Source organism: Vespula pensylvanica, chromosome 3, assembly GCF_014466175.1.
Source record: "Vespula pensylvanica isolate Volc-1 chromosome 3, ASM1446617v1, whole genome shotgun sequence".
Classification (NCBI taxonomy): Eukaryota; Metazoa; Arthropoda; class Insecta; order Hymenoptera; family Vespidae; genus Vespula; species Vespula pensylvanica.
The window spans coordinates 11,558,574-11,578,177 of NC_057687.1; the positions used below are offsets into that span (position 1 = coordinate 11,558,574).

Consider the following 19,604-nt stretch of genomic DNA (forward strand, 5'->3'; position numbering starts at 1 on the left):
GAGAGAGAGAGAGAGAGAGAGAGAGAGAGAGAGAGAGAGAGAGAGAGAACAACAAGACGAACGAATCCGACCAAGAGAGAGAGAGAAAGAGAGAGAGAAAGAAACAGTGGATGGCAACATATATAACATGCATAGGCATCTCTCTCTCTCTTTCTCTCGACTCATCTCGCGACTTCGAAACGTCATCCGCGAGACGCACCGAGGCGCCGACTTACGAAACATTTCTTCTATTTCTTTTTATCTTTTCCTTTTCCTTTTCTTTTCTTTTCTTTTCATTCCTTTCTTTTTATTCCAATTTCCTTTCACAAGTACGCGATAAACACTCGCAAGATTGAAAAACGTACTCGCGTTGATAACTATTTGTTCCTGCTATTACAAGATAAATGAGATGCAAAGAGACGCGCGTGCCGACAAAGTACGAAGAACTATTTCCTAAACGCTGCAATAACGTTTAGGAGAAGAGTGAGAGAGTGAGAGAGTGAGAGAGAGAGAGAGAGTCTTCGGAGAAATCTTACTAACCGTATTCGCCATGTTTGTTTGGCGCCAAGTACGCAATCGTTTTAATGAGAAAACGGTCGCGTGTCAATAAAATCGTAGATTTTGGAGTACGACCGAATGATTAAATTTGATCAACGATAAGAATAAATAGGAAGATACTTTCGTCGAAATTTGACATCGGCGAAGATTAAAAACGTCAAAATACGCGCTCTTTTGAAAGTGCACCGAGGGGGGGGGGGTCAAGTAGATACTACTTAGTCCTCGAGCCGGTAGCGATCGTCCTGCCATCTTCTCCGATTTTCTCTATTTAAAACGTGTAATTTATATTCTTCAAAGCGTTTCGCTAAACGATCCTTGCTATTTTTATTTCGCGCTCGAGCGTGAATCGTTAAACGGAAATATCAGAAAATGATGCGTTTGGTTAGGAAGAGGTAAACGATACGACGGGGATTTCTCGCGTTTATGCGACAAACGAAATAAACTAGCGCTCAGTGAGCAGCCCGGATAGGGGCGTCCCACTTTCGAAACCCGGTTTGTTAAGTCTTAATAGAACGAAATTATAATGCCCGGGAATAGAGTCGCGAAATCGTCAACGTAGGAAATTACTCGAGCGCGAGAACGCTCGTTGCTATTATTCTTTCCTACGTTTTTTTTAATAATATATACAAGTCGTAGACTTTCTTTCTCTTTCTCCCCCTCCCCTCTCTCCCACTCTCTCTCTCTCTCTCTCTCTCTCTCGTGTTATTAATAAAACTTTGATTTAGCACGATCAGCGAGATCAACGTTTGTTCCATCGAATTTTAAAACCGCGATCCTCCGATCGAAGGGGCATCCGATCATAGATCGTTTCTTCGTTCCGCTAAAAGAGTATAGAATTTTCGAGATAGGAGAAAAGAGAGGGTTCGTTATGGTCGGGAGAGCACGACGATCGAGGGCGTTTTGCGAAGAGCAAGAATATATAAGACGTCTTTTTTCGTGCGGTCCTCGGCGAGAGGATAGCGAGAGATGACGGCGAGAGGGGTAAGATGGAGGCGGAGGAGGAGAACGTGAGGAAGATTACGAGGAGAAGAGAAGACGACTAACGCCATCGGATGGTCGTGGAGCCGTTATGAATCTCTGCTTCGACGAACGTAGAAGAAGTTGGATAGATAGAGAGGAGGAGGAAGAAGAGAAACAGAGATAGAGGATAGAGAAACGACTGTGGAGGAGGAGGAGGAGGAGGGGGAGGAGGAGGGGAGGAAAGGAGACTAGGTAGGCAGCAGCTAGAGGGTGGGAGTAGACTGACTGGAATTGGAAGGGGAATATGGCGGAAAGAGAGATAGAGAGAGGAGAGATAGGAAAGATGGAGAGTAGGGAGAGAGATAGTGAGAGATGGAAGGGGCGTGATCAGGACTACCGGCCGAGTCATGAATGAAGTGACAGACGAAACGAGCGAGAGAGCAGCCGCCGCCGGCCCAGGCCGTTCCACGACCTTCCGGAACGTCTGCGTTCCACTTCTTCCCACCTCCTCTCTCCCCCTTCTCGTTTTCCTTCTGCTCTTGCGCGTCCTCGCGCTTTTTCGCGGATCCAACCGCGCGATCTTCCAATTCTCTCTCTTATATTCGTGATTTATCGATTCACCAGTCCACCTTCGGATTTCCCTCCCACCATTTTGGAACACACCAGAGAACGCGGACCCCCTCCCCGAACCATTACGAATCCTTCCCATCTTATGATATTAGACAAATCAATAATGATACTTTCGTTCAATGATATTCGTAGGAACTTTACGACGTTGTTAGGGAGTTTGGTCGGGAATTCGAAGCGTCTACTCTTTCTTTCGTCGTTGAAAGCGCCGAGGAGAGGTCTCTCTCTCTCTCTCTCTCTCTCTCTCTCTCTCTCTCTCTCTCTCTGTGCCACTACTACTTTGTTCGCGTATAACCGGCTTTCGATTTTTTTCTTTTCCTTTTTGTTGTATTTTTTCTTTTTCTTTTCTTTTTTTTTCTTCTTTAAGGTCTCAAGGTAACTTCACCGTTGCTACGTTACTTTCGTAATTTCGCTTCGAATCACGATTCTTCCTTACTCGACGAGTTCCACTACAAAGTCACCGCAAAGTATGTAAATTGTTCGAGAGAAAAGCAGACAGAGAAAGAGAAAGAGAGAGAGAGAGAGAGAGAAAAGAATCCGCGCGGTGCATTAATCGCAACCATCTTGAAATTCTTCGAAAAAGAGAAATGGAACGGGGCACCGGCAACTAATAATCCGTGACTGCAATGGTGGAACCGTTTCTGAGTCACTGAGTTCGAGCAACGGTCAACGGAAAGTTTTGGCATGGCCAGCCAGAGAAGACAGAGTCTCGACGAACGCGCACATTTACATGCACGCTCAGCCGTCTCTTCTGTGTTTGTCCAAGAGAAAAGAGAGTCGCCGATTGGGAATGCGCGAAGAACGCACGAAGCGAACGAACGAACGAACGAACGAACGAACGAAAGAGATTCGTTCGTTCGAGACGCGATCGAGAGATCTTCCCTGTCAAATTTTCTAATCGAAAAAGCCGCCGTTTACTTTTCTCGAAATGCCGAGACTAGGCTAGGAAGTATCGCGAACGCGTGACTCGACGAACACGTGGGCAAATAAAGAGAAACGAACAGCTGTTGGAAATTCGCGCTAATTTCAAATTTATTCATAAACATTGCTCATCTCTCTCTCTTTCTCTAGAGTTTGAACCTCCAGAAGGTGTATGCGTAACGGGCCTATCTTTTATTTTTGCAGCTCCAACTTTTTTTTTTACCGACTTCAAGGTCTTTTTGTAAAGAGAGTTTCTAAGAAAAAAAATGTCTCTCTCTCTTTCTCGTTCTAACGTTTTAATTCCGTCTCTTCGTTCATCGATCGAATCGAGGATCAACGAAGGAGAGCGCCGATCAAAGATTTCAAGGACGGAAGGCCCCTTCTGTCGAGGATAGAAAAGGGAGTTAGCGGGCCGTCTTGAAACGAAAGCCTTTCCTCCTTCATCCTTTGTTCCTTCGGAAACCATCGAATTTTTCTGGCTGGTCTATAATCTTGTTTGCTATTCGAGACGAATCGACCGAGTTTTAGTTCCGACTAATCTTTATGACGTTACCAACGTTCGCTCTAAGATAAGATATTGCGTCAAAGTTAGAGAAAGAAAACGAGAGACAGAAAGGGAGAGAGAGACGGAACAATGATCCGTTACTCGATGTAATCGTATACTTTACTTGTGCAACGCATCGTCGTATAATGACATCGTTTATTGGATACAACCAATTCGCACCCGATTTAATCAAACGCGTTCACGTTTTTGCATTCCAAGAGGGAACATAATAAGATACGTGTTTAGGCGTTCTATTCCGTTTCTTAACGGTATTCGAGCCGTGCTTGTGAATTTCCAGCGCTAAGAATCGATGAAGAGATCTTTCAACGAGAAAGAAAGCAAAGTTTAACTTGCCCTTCCAACTTCCCATCGCGAAGAAGACCTTGAGGATCTTTCGGTTGATTCTTTCGTGACTACGATATGCGTGCGTGTATGTGTGCGTACATATTCAAGGATCTAGACGTTCCAAAAGAAAAACGAAAGAGTAGCGAGATTAGAGGAGACCGATTTTATATCTATATAAAAGAATTAACCGGTCCTTTTATCGAGCTCCATAAGCTCGTAGTAAAGTTCCAATCAGAAAGAACCATTTCATCTCGATGGGGAATGGTCTAATCGGGGGGGAAAAAAAAAAAAAAGAAATAATAAAAAAGAATAAAGAAAATTGATTCGATCTGGCGAAGATCGAGATTTTCTTCATCGATTAATCCATGCTACTACAAAAAGTGACCTTATAAAAGGACCAAGAGTCTCCGATGATCGATGGACCACGAGTTAAAAGAGTCGTATACGTAAGCTCGTAAATTTGACCCCTGCCCTCCTCCCTCCCTCCAACCATCCATCCATCCCCCTCTCTTTCTCTATCTCGACGTATGGACACCCTTCTACACGTAGGTCGTACACGAAGGGACGAGTAAAAGCGAGTGGCTGGCATCTAGGTCGTCTTTAATTATTCGCGAAGCTATTCTGACTTTTGACGAGCGCTCCGGGCGATAGGATTCGATTCCACGTTTGCCCTTTCTCCTCGTCGAAACTAAACCTTCGACTCCCTTCTTTCCTTTTCTTCTTGCCCTTCCATCGACATACACAAGCCGAACTACTATTCCATTCGACAAAATTTCAACTGAAAATTCGCGATCGATCGATCGACCGCCGATTCGATTCGATTCGAAAAAATATTTTCCATATACAAGTTTTAAGGACATTCGAAGAAGAAATATAAAGGGAAAGGGGAAAAAGTCTTTCGATCGGTAGTTCGCATAGGTTCCTCCTCGCTTTGGCTAAAGGGCTTCGCGAATCGTTTCGTTTCGTTTCTTTCTTTCTTCCTTTTTATTTCCTCTCTCGTACTCTTTTCTCCTATCTATATTCCTTATTTTTCCGTTCTGCTTTTTTTCTTTCTTTCTCGCCCATTCTCCCTCTGGGTCTTACAGCAAACTCGAGATACGGAACGTCAGGACCGCATAGAGGGCGAGAGACAGTTTTCTCTCGTATATATGCTAAGTGTTTCGCGATCTTGTCCATTGTTTTCGCGTCGGGACTTTGTGGATTGATTTTATTGCTTCTCCCCAACACATCTCTCTCTCTCTCTCTTTCTGCAATTTCTACTATATATTCTATATACTCATTCTTGGATTATCGATAGAGAGAGAGAGAGAGAGAGAGAGAAAGAAAGAGAGAGAGAGAGAGAGAGAGAGAGAGAGAGAGAGAGAGCGAGAAAGAGAAAAAACATTAGAAAAGTAAAGAAAACAAAGAGAATCGGTCACGAGTCTTCTAGGACGACGCACGAACGAAGAAACCCGAGGCGGTAAGACGATGATTACAAGAACAGCATGCAATGCCGTTCCACCAAAGCTTTTTTCTCTCTTCCTCTTTCTATTTCTCTCTCTCTCTCTCTCTCTCTCTCTTTCTTTCTTTTCGATGCACCTCCGTTAGCCGATCAGGTTTTCTTTCCCCTCTTCGTCCGGCGCACTAATCACGGATACATTCGCGTTATTTATATCGCCGTCCGTTTTATCGATATCCTTGCTTTTGTGCCGTCGCGGTAACGGCACCGGAGCGGAACGCGAGACAGCTGGAGAATACGATCGAACTTCCCTCCTTTTCTCTATTTCTCACACACTTATTTTCGAAAGCACGCGATCCCTATTTAACGCGGACTCACCCGTAGGATAGTCCTTCGAACGTATGATTTATGTAAATCGTGGCTAATTAATCGTAAGCTAAGAAGAAAGAGAGAGAGAGAGAGAGAGAGAGAGAGAGAATCCTTCGGAAGTTGCAAATCCCGGAAAACTCCGTAGAAGGATAGCTCGAAACTTTTCTTAACCCATTTACGCTTACTGGGTCGTAAATGACCTTCCTCTCTTCTTCCGCTCCATGCATCTTCTCCTCGTCGTCCCTTCTTCCACTCTCTTTTTACGATCAATTGTCTTCCGTAAACGTGTTATTAATATCGTGAAATAGTAAAAGAAACGCTCCGTGAAATCCTTTCTTGAATTTATTTTTCTTGATTCGGTTAATTTCGTATGATAAAAAAGTCTCTCTTAAAAAAAAAAGAAGAAGAAGAAAAAAAAAAAAGGAAATAGAAAAAGAGAAAATAAGGAGAATAAAGAAAAATGAGGGATTATAACTTCGAAGGAGTTCGAAGTCGTCAATCTTCATTCATCGCGGTTGTCCACCTAAACGCATAGTTAGCCGAGCTGCATCTGAACGGATATGCAGAATTCTCCAGACCTTTCTCCCCCACCGTTCCATAGGAATGTACCGATGGAGCAGCTACGAGCGCTGCTCTCGGCACCCTCTCATCCTTCTCTTCTGCTTCGCGTCGTCCTCCTTTCTTTTTCTCTTTTCTCTCTTTCTCTCGTGCCACCGGTTACGACGGTGTGCTCGAGAAGTGTTAATGCCGTCGTCTCGAACGTGGTTCGGCTTCGGTTGCCAAGCGAATCCGCTGTCACTGGGATTTCGAAAGGCACGTCACACGTTCGCCTTCCTTATATGTTCGTGGCCTTTACTACGGCCCACGTGAGAAGAGGTCCTTTGCTGATAATACGAGAAGCCTGAATATCGCAAGAACCGTCTAATAAATTGTTCTCGTCTTCGCTTTTTCCTTTTTCTTATTTTGCTTTTTTTTTTCTATTTTTGTTTTGTTTCCTTTCGCGATTTTCTTTTTTTCCATAACAAATCCTCACACGTTTCGCGAAGGAGATAAGAAATTCTTGGAAGAGATAACGATAAATCATTGATCGAGAGTGTAAGATAAAACTTCCAGATGGATGTACGGGTCACCGGCGTGCCTCGACCATGAGCTCAACAGCTGTTTATATATCATAAGGCAATATCTATCTCGCTCTCTCATCCACCTACTTCGTCAAAGTAACCTACGTTATTCCGTGGCTCTCTTTGCGAATCGTTTCGTATTTTTGATGATTCTCCGACAGTACAACCTTCCAAGAATCCTCTCTCTCTCTCTCTCTCTCTCTCGCGCGTGGGTGGCAAATCTTGCCAACTAGCAGTTATCCTTTCTATCGTTTGTTTACGCGTTATCGCGTGTATCTCTTTCTACGCGTTGGCGTCATCGACTACGTCAAACGTGACGTCACTAAGCTGCAATCTACAAGTAGCAAGATGACCGAAAGGGTCGTATGCGCGTCGTTGTTTAAAATTTCGTGCACGTTTCTCCTCCTCGCGTCTTGATCGTACGTCGATAGTAAGAATATGTAAGTATGCTTTAAGAAGAGCAATGTCAAGGCTACCGATACACCTCTCTTACGAATCATTGTCCAGAAAGAGAACGTTTCTTTAAGGGGAAAGAAAGCATATGAATGGATGAGCCCGCGGACTATCGATCGACGAAAGAAAAATAAGAAAAATCAGAAAAAGTAAAGGAACAAAGAACAAGAAGAATGAAAATGCTGCTCGAACATTTTTCAAAACGTATTCACAGTCGTAAGAAAAGTTTGTGCTCAGCGTAAAAAGACGTATCTTTTCTTAGAGGAGGGCTGGAGAGGGGAAGCTCGATGCTAATAATCCAAACGTATCTATACGTATATAAAGTAAAAGTACAAGAAAAAGAAAAGTCGAGAAATCGGCTAGCAAATAAGCGCGAGCTCGTCAGGCTCGTTGATACTTCATCGTCGTTATTAATAGTTCAATTCGGACCTCCTTACTACGCTCGTCGACGCGAGACTTTTTTCTTTATTTCTCCCCTCCCCTCCCCTCCCCTCCCACCCCTCTCTCGCTCTCCTTTTTTATTGTGAATGGGACCGTAACGAGTCGTCCACCTTCGACCAATTTTTCACGAGCTTTTTCTCATCCTGCTTCTCCACTTCGCCTCTCTAACGAGCTCGGCGAGTCTTTTCCAATTTTTATCGAAGAAAAGCCTTAGGAGTCGTCTTTCGCGGAAGACGAGCGTAATCTCTCCTACGGGCTCACTCATCCTATCGACTTTCTCGTATCGAATTCGACGAAACGACGCATACGTCTACTCGAACGATTATCAACGATTAGCTTTTTACAAGAGCTACGCGCTTCTTTATCGCGCAGGTGATCGGATACGTTGTTGTTCCTGGACTTGCTCGATATACGATTGAAAAATAAATACATTTATCGTTTCCACGTGAATTGAAGAACGAAAAAAATACGAAAACAAGAAAAAGAAAAGAATAGAAAAGCAAAAGAAAAAGTCGATATGCGCGTGAATAACAAATGTATATCCGAATAATAAAATATCCGGCACGATTCGAAGGATACGTCATCCTGTTCGATCGAGGAGCCTCGCATTTCCATAATGACGCTTGATTTCTCGAGACAACGTCACGCTACTCTTGTGCGATAGGAAGAGAGACTTTCGAGACGATTACGAACGCGTAGGAGTGTCCTATGAGTTCTCGCGTTTCACGTGGGTGGCCTTAAAACGTTCCTTAAAGGGGGTTCGAAACGTTTCGCGGAGCAATATCCTATGAACGAACGAAAGGATGGCCGTAATTCTTTTTCCGACGAAAACTTACTCCCAAGAACGTCGACCCTTTTCCCTCGCTACCTCGTCTCAAAAGAGAGAGAAAGAGAGAGAGAGAGAGAGAGAGAGAGAGAGAGAGAGAGAGAGAGAGAGAGAGAGAGAGAGAGAGAGAGAGAGAGAGAGAGAGAGAGAACGATACTTTCCGCGAAGGATATTACAAGGCTTACGAGGACATACCGAACGAGCAGTTTGTTTCTAACAAGACAAGGAAATGGTAATGTCCTCTTGGTATATAACTTATTCCAAAAAAGTAACTTCTCGAGCGACTCTTTCATAAATCTACAAATGTCAAGGTAGACACTACGCTTTCTTTTTCCTTTCTTCTATTTTCTTTTTCTTTATAAATGCTGAATCTATCCAAGTACGTTCAAGTTTTTACGATCAATAAGAAAAAGTAAATGTCACGGTGGTAGCAGGTGAATCGTTTTTACCTCGTTGATGTGCTTGTAGGTTTTGATAAGATCGACGCTGAGCTTCCGCAGGGGTGCCGTGGCTGGATCGCGGAATCTGTGGGGTATCCTGGCCTGCATGGCGTGGATGTCCGCGGGGGTCTCCTGTGGAACCCCACCGGCACCCCCACCACCTCCGCCACCACCACCGCCGCATACCGTTGGAGGCATGGGCTCTTCGGCGACCAATCGCCCGTACAAGGGCGCCCCTCCGGTCCCCGTCCTCCCGCTCACTGAAATCATACACATCGAGATCAAACATCGATCGACGGTTCAACGATCGTCGCGAACATTTTTATCTCGTTTCACGATCTTTCTCTCTTTTGCGATGCTCCAGTCGATTCCTTCTTCTTCTTCTTCTTTTTTTTTTTTTTTTTTTTTTTTTTTTATGTAACGAACAAAAACTAGTAACGTACGGATATTCTTGTTTCTTTCAAGAATAATTGATTTTCCAGAAACTTTATAATACGCCGCTATATAATCGCCGATCTCGACTCGGTAAAAATGAAAAAATGCGTTGGAGGTAAAGATAACAATTGTCGCTTCTCTGAAAAGCAATCGAAAGAATCGAGCCGGGAAATGACGATAAGTTCGAAGAAGTCACGTCATAAAAGGGGAAGCAACCGCGAGTCTCGCCGAGTCTCACGTGATTACGCACGCGAGTCTTATTAACTCTCCCCAATACCCCTTCTTTCTTTCTTTCTTTCTTTCTTTCTTTCTTTTTTTATTTTCCTTTTTCTTTTATGCGTTTCTTATCTCGTTATAATTTCCGACGGAAAGAGAGAAATGCACGGACGAGGAGAGACGTTTCGTTCGAAGAAATAACCGATAATTAAGAAGCATCTTGATAAATATACATCAGAACGGTATGAAGAAGAAATTGGGGACAACAGTACGCAAAGTCGTTAATTTTGATGTACGAATCGTTCTCGGGTCTGCCCCGCCACTCATCGAAACATTATCGTTGCTTTAACGACCCTGTTATATATGTCTCGAACTAGCTTATACTTCCTCTGCTTCGTAAAGCAAAACTCTCTCTCTCTCTCTCTCTCTCTCTCTCTCTCTCTCTTCTACCCACTTTCTTGTACGCCCTTTAAAATTCCATCCTAAATTTCACCGGCGCTCGTATTTTCGACGTTATTATCACGTGGAAAGTAGCTAGCTTTCTCGTGTAATTAAAAAATAAAATACTCGCGGTCTAGTACGAGACGTTATCGCAAATGACGAGTAAGGTGAAAAGTTATCAATGGATCGATCAGCCAAGTTTTTCTTTTTTCGCTAAAAGGTGTCTTTACTTTTTTTCTCTTAGAATATATCGTGCTAGTTTTTAGAAAATATGGAGAAACGCAGATCGTTTGGATGATCTCTCTTCCTCTTCCGCTCCCTCTCTTTCTCTCTCTCTTTCTAACAACGATAGACGCGTAATCGACGATAAAGGTAGACACGAGGGTAGGAACAACAAAGCAAGAATCAACTGGTTGTCGCGAACGTCCCTAATTTCCCCAGCGCTCGGCACTGCCTTCCTTCCGTCCCCGTCCTTATCATCCTTTCCGTTAAATGGTCCATGGAAGTGGCAATTGGCTAATCGCTCGACGCGATTCGTCGTGTGTGTCCTTGGGCCAAGTAAATAATCAGTAAGAGAGAGAGAGAGAAAGAAAGAAAGAAAGAAAGAAAGAAAAAGGGGGAGAGAGTCGACGTCCTGGCGATGCCACGATGGTAAACTTTAACGAGAAAATTGTGGGTGGTCGAGTAAAATTTGCAGACCGTTTACCCGCTTCCTCTCTATTTCTCTCTCTCTCTCTCTCTCTTCGGCTTTTATCCGAGCTCCTCCGTTGGCCCAGAAGCCAGTCGAGCTTTTTTCTTCCGACGCCTCCACTCCTCTGAAACCACCTCCAGCCCACCCCCTTATGCCGGTGTTCCAGGCCGCTCTACCATCCACCACCGGCACAACCCCCGCCTCCTCAGCCATTTTTACGAGCCACTGCGTATCGGAAAGCGGAGAGGCGCCAGTGCCACGTTGGAGCTCTGTTTGAAATGTAGGCCAGGGTGCGGTTGAATGAAAAAAATATCATTCATTAACACGCTCGAGCAAGGGTTCTCAATCCTACTCTCCTCTACGCTCTTCTTATCATTTTTTCCTTCTCTCTCTCTCTCTCTCTCTCTCTCTCTCTCTCTCTCTCTCTCTATCTCTCTCTTGCTCTTTTTCCGTGTCGGTCTCTCAGGAACGAACCGGCCCAGTGGCATAGAACGACGGCGTCTCGTATCCCATTTGCATGTCTGCGAAACGAGGAAAGAGAGAGAGAGAGAGAGTTTGCTGCACGAGAGGGAATCGATTGACTATGCGAAAGATAGACGGACAGACAGAGAGAGAGGGGGAAGGGGAGGAAAACAAGCCCTCGAAAGAACTGAAAGTACCCTGGCACCCTTAAACCGCGAGTCTTTACACTATTGTCACCCCTATCGAAGCGATTATCTCCTCCAACGAGCTACCACCGCCGACTGCCTAATCTACTGATTAACCCTCGGACGGCAGAAATATTTTCACTGTCGGCCGAGCGAACGAACGAGCGACGGATCATACATACTTGACCCATTAATCGAACGAGCCTGTTAACGGGCTCCGGTTTTCGACCGAGGAAAATGCTGATCGAGCGACTTCTCCGATCTCCTGTCTCTGTCTCTGTCTCTCTCTCTCTCTCTCTCTCTCTGCCCCTCTCTTCCTCGATTGTTACGCGTACCTACGCACGAAAAAATACTTTGCTCGTCTTTTAAAGGAAACTTGAACGATTCGTAATTACAATCATTTTTCTGTCACCTTTTTTTTTATATGAATACATTAAATGACGCGGTCTGAAGAGAATGCTACATTCTAACGAGATTGAGTGCACTACGATGTACATCCACGAAAAGGAAATTATAACGAATGACTCGGATTAAATGAATAATAAACTTTTTCTCTTTCTTTTTGTTTTTTTTGTTTTTTTTTTTTTTAAATCTCGCTCGCTCGCTCTCGTGAATAGCGCGCTGAAAGATCATCGAAGAGAAAAAGAGCATCGAAAGATTCTCCGAAACACTTTGCTTGAACATCTCGCGCGACATTTTTGCAGCTTCGAACGGCTATTAACTCTCGGCCGGTAGCTCGTCTCGGCACGCGCCGAAAGTAAAAGCAAAGTTTCGTCGAACGCGCTACGAGTTCGCGCTCTCGCATTTGTTCCTACCAAAGTTTTCCCAAAGTATAGTCGAGGAGTAGGAGGAGAAGGAAAAGTGGGAGGAGAAGGAAGAGAAGGAGGAGGATGAGGAGAAAGAGGAGGTGGAAGAGGAGAGCAGCGTCGTCTCGACTCGGCATTTCAATCGGAGAGAAACGTATCGACGTTGGACGACGATCGATTTTCACCGCGAAAGAGCATCGTTCGATGTAGCCATCGGCGTCGTTTCGAAGGATACTCGATAAAGAATGATAGAGATAGAAATAGAGGGAGGGCGAGAGAGAGAGAGGGGGGGGGGAGAGAGGGACAGAAAAAAGAATCACCGACGAGAATTACTCGGTTTCCATCGAGTCGGTCCACACACGTGCGCGCACACCTGTACCTGTATAATATATATGTATATAATACATGTATAGATCGAACGGCAGACGAGCGTAAAAAATTCAGGATATCGATAGGGACAGGGAGGATTATTCTTTCGGTCGATAGGCGTACGAATGGAATTGGAACGTTTTACGAGCTCGTCGCGGCCATCGAATCGTTATCACCAGTCTCGTTTCTTTCCTAGGACGATCGAAATTTTCGAGCTGTCTGCCTCGGAGCAAGATTCTCCTTTCGCGATCACTCTCTCGATCGTTAATAAGCTTCTCGATTGCGATCGTCCGAACGAGAAGATGCAAATTTCGTCGAGGAACGATGGTACGGTCGGTCAAAAGTATAAACAAAAGTACAAAACTTGAGAGAGGAAGTTGACTGATAATGCGATCTTAATTTGAAACAGTAAATCGTGCGCGAGCAGCGAAGCCATTAATGAGCACGTTCGTACAACGAATCCTAACCGTTTGCACCTGGCATCTACGATCGTACGCCGTCTGTCGCAGGCTGCCTTCTCTCTCTCTCTCTCTCTCTCCCTCTCCTTCTCCCGTTATTAACCCCAAAATTGCGGTCGAGAATCCTGATCGCCGATAGCGAGCCTCTTCGTACGAAGGAAGATGCGACGATAACGATCGTAATTGAGTTTCCGTGAGGCTCGAATTATAACGTTGGTACATTCGAAACATTGGAAAGAGAAAGAAAGAGAGAAAGAGAGAAAGAAAAAAAAATTTGCTTGCTATTCAAATTCATTCATTCGGTCCTATCGCCCAGATCATCTCCATTAAAATTGCATAATCAAATGATAACGAAAGATTTTATCTTTGCCTTTCGAAAGCGAGGTCTAGTAGTCGGTCGTAGGATCGAACGCAAGGCGGATTGAGAACCCTCGTCGCGAGGTCACGAAAGGCTGACATAGGCCATACGATAGCCAACACGCATTCCGTTTCATTCATGCTTCTTGATCTGCTCCCTCCTCCCACCACAGTTCCCTCCCACCCTCCGTCGCTCCTAGTGCACCTACTGGCCATCCCCTCCCACCGTACTTCACCACCACCTGGAACCGCCCCCGGGGTACTTGCGGATACGTAGCACAACGCGAGCCCTCGTGAACGACGAGTCGCATTTTTCCCCCTCTCGCGACAAATGACTCGATCCACGCGAAGAGATCGAGAGAGATCGCTTTTCCTCGCTTCTACCCTTACGAAAGAAGAGAAACCTTTTGGAATTAGTATGTGACCGAGAAAGACTTTTTTTAGGCTCCTCCGGCGTCGAGAGTACCAACCGCCAAGTGCATACTTCTTTTCTATTTTTTTCTCGCCTTCCTCCTCCACCTCTTCCTCCTCCTCCTCCTCCTCCTCCTCCTCCTCCTCCTCCTCCTCCTCCTCGTCCTCGTCGTCGTCGATAAGCTACCGAGTCGCACTCTCGAGTCGACGATGACGAGTCGTTTTTCGTCGGACCGCAAAGTACACGGAAGGTGTAGGCATACGAAACCGCAAAAACCGCAGGATCCGTCGTCGTTAAGTCGTCCTCGCGTGTTCCACGGTGTAACGCCGTCGATTCGTGCGTTTCGCGTGCCTCCTTCCCGATTAATTTTTCGATCCTCTATCGTCGAGGAGCCATCGTTGCTTCCTTAAAGTACTTCGTACAAGGGAGATCGAGTAAAACGTACGTAGACCTACTCGGTCTAAGAAAGAACCAAGACGTTAGGGGAGCGTAAGGAAGCGCTACGATAAAATAGAATAAAAAATCGCCTCAAGGCGTCGGGGTATCCAATTAGACGTTGAAATCTGCAGGAAAGGCTATGAACTTTGAGCGAATAAGATCGTCGATTTATTATTTCTCCGGGCTACTGGATACGTTGGGAACACCCGGTACACTCGACACGTAATACGTGTCACTGTTCATAATAGCCGTGTGCCTCGTTCCCCCTTCCTTTTCCCCTCTCTTTATCACTCTTTCTCTTTCTCTCTCTATGGCTACTTCTCTCGGTGGGTCTCTCATTATATCAACCTACATCCGGAAATGCCAAAGCTTCCCACGACGCGAACGTAGTTCGCGAGCACCGTGTAGTACACGGCGTGTGCCAATGATAAACGTTTCTTTGATGGTAGCTGCTCTGGAGGACAGGAGTGTGTCCTTTGCCGATCGATCGACAAAACGGCAACACGAGAGATAGACCAAGAGAGAGAGAGAGAGAGAGAGAGAGAGAGAGAAAGAGAGACAGAGAGAAAGAAAGAGAGAGAGAGAGAGAGACTGGCACTCTCGTTAGCCGCCTTTTTAGCCTAATTACTTAGAAGCGAAGACGATGACCTCTCTCTCTCTCTCTCTCTCTCTCTCTCTCTCTCTCTCTCTCTCTCTCTCTCTTTCTCTCTCTCATTCTCTCTCTCTCTCTCTCCAACTCTTCTCGTCGAAAACGATCGAAGATAATACAAAGTAGAACACGATGATCGACTTGGCTGCTTCGAAGGAGAATTTTTCCGACATACATATATATGTACATACGTACGTACATACTCGAGCTGCGAAATTTCAAAGAATTCCGATCATTCGTCGTCTCCAGAACCGTTTCGTTATGCCGCCTAGCAGACGCCTGTGCGATGAGGACGGAAAGAGAGCTCGAATGCGAGGAATAGAGAGAGAAAGAGAGAGAGAGAGACTCTTCGCAATCAGAAATTTCCGTATGTGTCGGCTGGTAGGACGTGCATCGTTGCAGGCAGAGGGGCAACGAGGGTGTGGGAGAGACAGAGGCGAAGAAGGATGTAAGGAGGAAAGGAGGACGTCGAGAGGACGACGAAGCAACGACGCGTTGTATAAACCTACGTACACAACAGACAGAGTGTGACTTGAATACAAGATGATCGTTTTCTCTCGTTGACTGTCTATCTGACTGTCTCTCTTTCTTTCTCTCTCGTACACCTTCTTTTCTGAAGCCTTTATACGGCTAACTTCCTCCCTACGTTTCTTTCGCACCCAACTACGTTCCCTTTTTTCTTCTCGCAAGATCGATAAAAGTCTTAAATTTTTTGAATTGAAAGAAATTGCAAGGATATTTTTGCTTAATCATTTTTTTCTTTTTTAACAACGGAGATAAGAAAATAAACTGTCAAAGTTTTTATAACGCAGTCTACTTTCCTCCTATTAATGATGATTACAAATATGTATGTAGATGTTGGTAAAGCAATAATACCATTGGCAGCAGAGAGAGAGAGAGAGAGAGAGAGAGAGAGAGAGAGAGAGAGAGAAATGAGTAATGGCTGAAAATGAAAACCGTGCGCCCTCGGTTCGCATCGATCGACGAAACACGCTAGCGATTATCGTCAGCCTTCTTATATTATTTCGACGAAGAAGAACAATCTATTTCTTTTCTTCTTTTTTTTTTTTTGGATACGTACATTTTTCTCCAGACTTTTTCACGAACGACATAAAATCCACCGATTTCGAAATTCCGCCTTTAGTCGCTGTTACGTATTTTCCTTCTCCGTAATTACAGAGAGTCGTAAGCAAAGAGATTAATCGCGTGCGAGGAAAAAGAACATAGGTACGTTCAAACAACGAATAGGCGTACACACCTAGTAGATACGAATCTTCAAAAAAGAATCATCAAAATCGAGAGGATCGAGGATCGAGGATCGAGGAAGTATCGCGAGAAGTATTCGAGAACGAGCGATTATTTGATATATATATATATATGTACATAAAAATATATTCCTTTCCTTTATTCCCTTCTTCGTCTTTCCCATACGCTTCCTATTCGAATAGAATATGATTTCATTGCAGTCGCCGTATTGGTATAACTCCGCAAATAAATTTTTACGTCGAAGAAAAACAACGAGTTCTTACGTGACGCCGTAGTTTATTAATAGAATAGGCGCAAATATACAAGTTCCGCGTTTGAACTCGTACGAGATTACTAATTAACGGGACGAGCCGAGTCCCGCTCATTTTATATCCCCGCGAAATTCGTGTTACTCGATGGCTTTAACATTCTCGTAATGACATAACGAATATAGAAGTAATAATAGCAGCTATCGATTTCGTATTAACCGTAACTATGTACTTATTACACGGTTTCACAATTTCATTTAATCACGCGAAAATGACACGTTCGTCGACGACGCGACGACATATTTACGCCCGCCTGCCTGCCCGCGCGCGCGCGCGCACGCGCACGCAAGGACGAAGAGAAGGACGAGGAGAAGATCCTTCGATTTTTTTTCCTTTCGTTCTACGAGCCAACCAATAGTAATCAAATACGTAACCGAACAATATCCTGAAAATGAAGTTATTACGAATATCGGTCAAAGTTTACTTTCAATTACGAAGAGGGAGAAAAGAGAGAGAGAGAGAGGGGGGGGGGAAGAGACGGAAAGAAAAAAAGAAGAGAAAGGAGAGTATTGGCTCGATAAATCGACGAGAAGAGATAAGTTTTAAAGATACGTGCACGGAATTCCGCAGCGAACGTCGTTGCTCCTTTATGCACTGACCTCGCGCAATCGCGCGGCTCTTGCGGTGCGCATTGTTTCGCGCACTGCTTTCCATGATCGAACGTGCCTCGTTCTAAGAGATATCCGTTCGACTCATAATCGATGATCGCTTCTCACGATCGGACACTTTTTCTCTTTGGAAAGTAAATAAATAGAAGATCTTAAAGGATACCAAATGACGTTTTATTACGGGGAGGTTTGAAATAACGCGTCGATAGGACGTGAAAAGTTTTGCATGAGATTTCTTCTCTCGCTTTGTCTCTGTTCAACGGGCTGTCTCTAATCGTCCCATTTTACGGTGCAACGGATACAGGAAAAAAAAAAAAGAAAAGACAAGAAAAAAAAAGAAAAGAAAAGAAAAAAGCTTTACTTTCTTGCACAAGTATCAACGGCTTATGCCGGCCAGTTAGACGCCGTCTAGGAACACCTGACCGTTATTCCAAACGAACTCTATGCGTCCTGGTGCATATACACATGCAAGCGAGCTAGCGAGCGAGCGAGCAAGAAAGCGAGCGAGCAAACAAGCAAGCAAGCAAGCACGCACGTATACATACATAGACGAACACGCGGCTTCGTTAAATAATGAAACTCGCTTCCGACTTCGCGGAGAGATAAAAGCTCGGCGAGGGCGGCGCGCACCAGTTGCATCCCGAGATTTATAAGAGATTCTGCGAGTATTTGCGTCTAGAAGGATAGAAAGAGAGGAAGAAAGAGAAAAAGAGATAATTCCTTATCCGCGTCAGAGACGATTCGAAAACCGACTTTGTAATCGTTTCGTCGAAATAGAAGGAATACCGTGGCCCACGAAAAACGGTGCCTCGCGAAAAATATAGGAACGAACGAACGAACGAACGCGCGATAAACGCCCGGTAAACACGATCGCGTTTGCGTTCGCCTTGACCCAGAAAACTCTGTAAAACTGGGTACACCAGAGAAGATCTAAGTCTCTTTCTCGGCTCGCCATTCCGATTGCACGCTTTATTACTGCGAATACGACGGGAACTAGCCTTCTCGAGTAAACCTTCCTTTTCTCTCTCTCTCTCTCTCTCTCTCTCTCTCTCTCTCTCTCTCTCTCTCTCTCTCTTTCTCCTCTCCATCTATCCGTCTATCTACCTATAGATATCTTGTACCGAAATGAGTCCATTTCGATCGAGACAATGTCTCCTAGGTCCCTTGAAATTGGTTTATCACGCTTCGTACCTTTTCGATCGTCTTTCTAAAAATAATACTCGGCGTCTAGGATCAATCGAAAATCGTCAAAATTTCTAATTTTGTTTGTCAGCTGATTCGATCCTTTCTCCATCTTATTCCAAATTATTAATTAATTTGATTCTTTTTCAAGCCATAACGAAAAGCAATTTTATTCCAAAGGCATAATAAATTACTGTTCTCCAATCTCATCTCTCTCTCTCTCTCTCTCTCTCTCGTGATTTCTCTCATCTTATACCCTTGGTCACCAAGTAGAAAATTGTTCCCACCTTCGGCACGATGTGAAATTGGAAGGCGCATCCCGCTTTTACGTACGAAGTAACAAGACGTTAACTACGTTTAACCCTTCGCAGAACGAATTTTTTCACAACTCGCCGACTATATCAAATGGCTACCATTTACGTTTCTCTTAAAATTTGTCAGACCTATGCTCTGTGAATTTAATAAATATAACGACGTGCAAGTATCGCCATCGGAACGTCTTTCTCTACTTCTCCGTATTAATTACAAAAGGATTAGTTCTTTTGAGCGATCAAAAAGAATTCAATGCCGCTTCTACTAGGTTTCTCTTTTTCCGCTGGCGAGACGTCTCTGCCCTTGTACGCGATAAATACGCGTACCTTATTACTTTTACTCTCTTCTTTTGGTAGAGATCCTTTCTCTATCTCTGGCAAAGACGATGAAGAAGAAGAATTCATCGAAACGTCATTGTAGAAGATGGATAAAGAGGGCTTAATAAAAAGTGAAAAAAACGTAGGTAATATGAATATATGTATATTCGGAGATATTCGAGGAGCAGCAACGGGACGCGTTAGGAGCTATCCTGTAGGACGACGCCGGAGGAAGCCAAGAGCAAGAGAAAGAGAAAGAGAGTGGGTTCTACGGGGAATAGTATGGTGTAGCGAAGGCGAGAGAAGAGAGGACGAGAGGGGGAAGTTGAACGATGGGGAAAGCGAGAGAGAGAGAAAGAGAGAGAGAGAGGAGAGAGAGAGGAGACAGAAGTAGAAGAGGAGCAAGCAAGGGGAGCCGGCATAGCAACAGAAAGAACGCTTCGAAACGAACAGCCGAGCGCTTCTGCTACTGCTGCTGCTGCTGCTGTTGCTGTTGCTGCTGCTGCTGACTACAGAGCCGATCTGCTCTGCACGGTGTACATGGCGAGAGTGAGTGAGCGAGCGAGCGAGCGAGCGACTGAACGAGAGAGAAAGAGAGAGAGAGAGAGAAAGAGAGAGAAGGACAGAGACGAAGATTGAGAGAGAGAGAGAGAGAGAGAGAGAGAGAGAG

General features: G+C 44.7%; 1 protein-coding gene across 1 annotated transcript in view; it reads right to left on the minus strand.

Moving 5' to 3' along the window:
- LOC122628153 (serine/threonine-protein kinase minibrain) overlaps positions 1–19,604 on the minus strand; it is a 38,438-nt gene that overhangs the window by 10,693 nt on the left and 8,141 nt on the right. Inside the window, exon 2 of the mRNA XM_043810108.1 lies at positions 9,032–9,282. Coding sequence (XP_043666043.1) covers positions 9,032–9,282 — 251 coding nt within the window. The remainder of the gene's footprint in view (positions 1–9,031; positions 9,283–19,604) is intronic.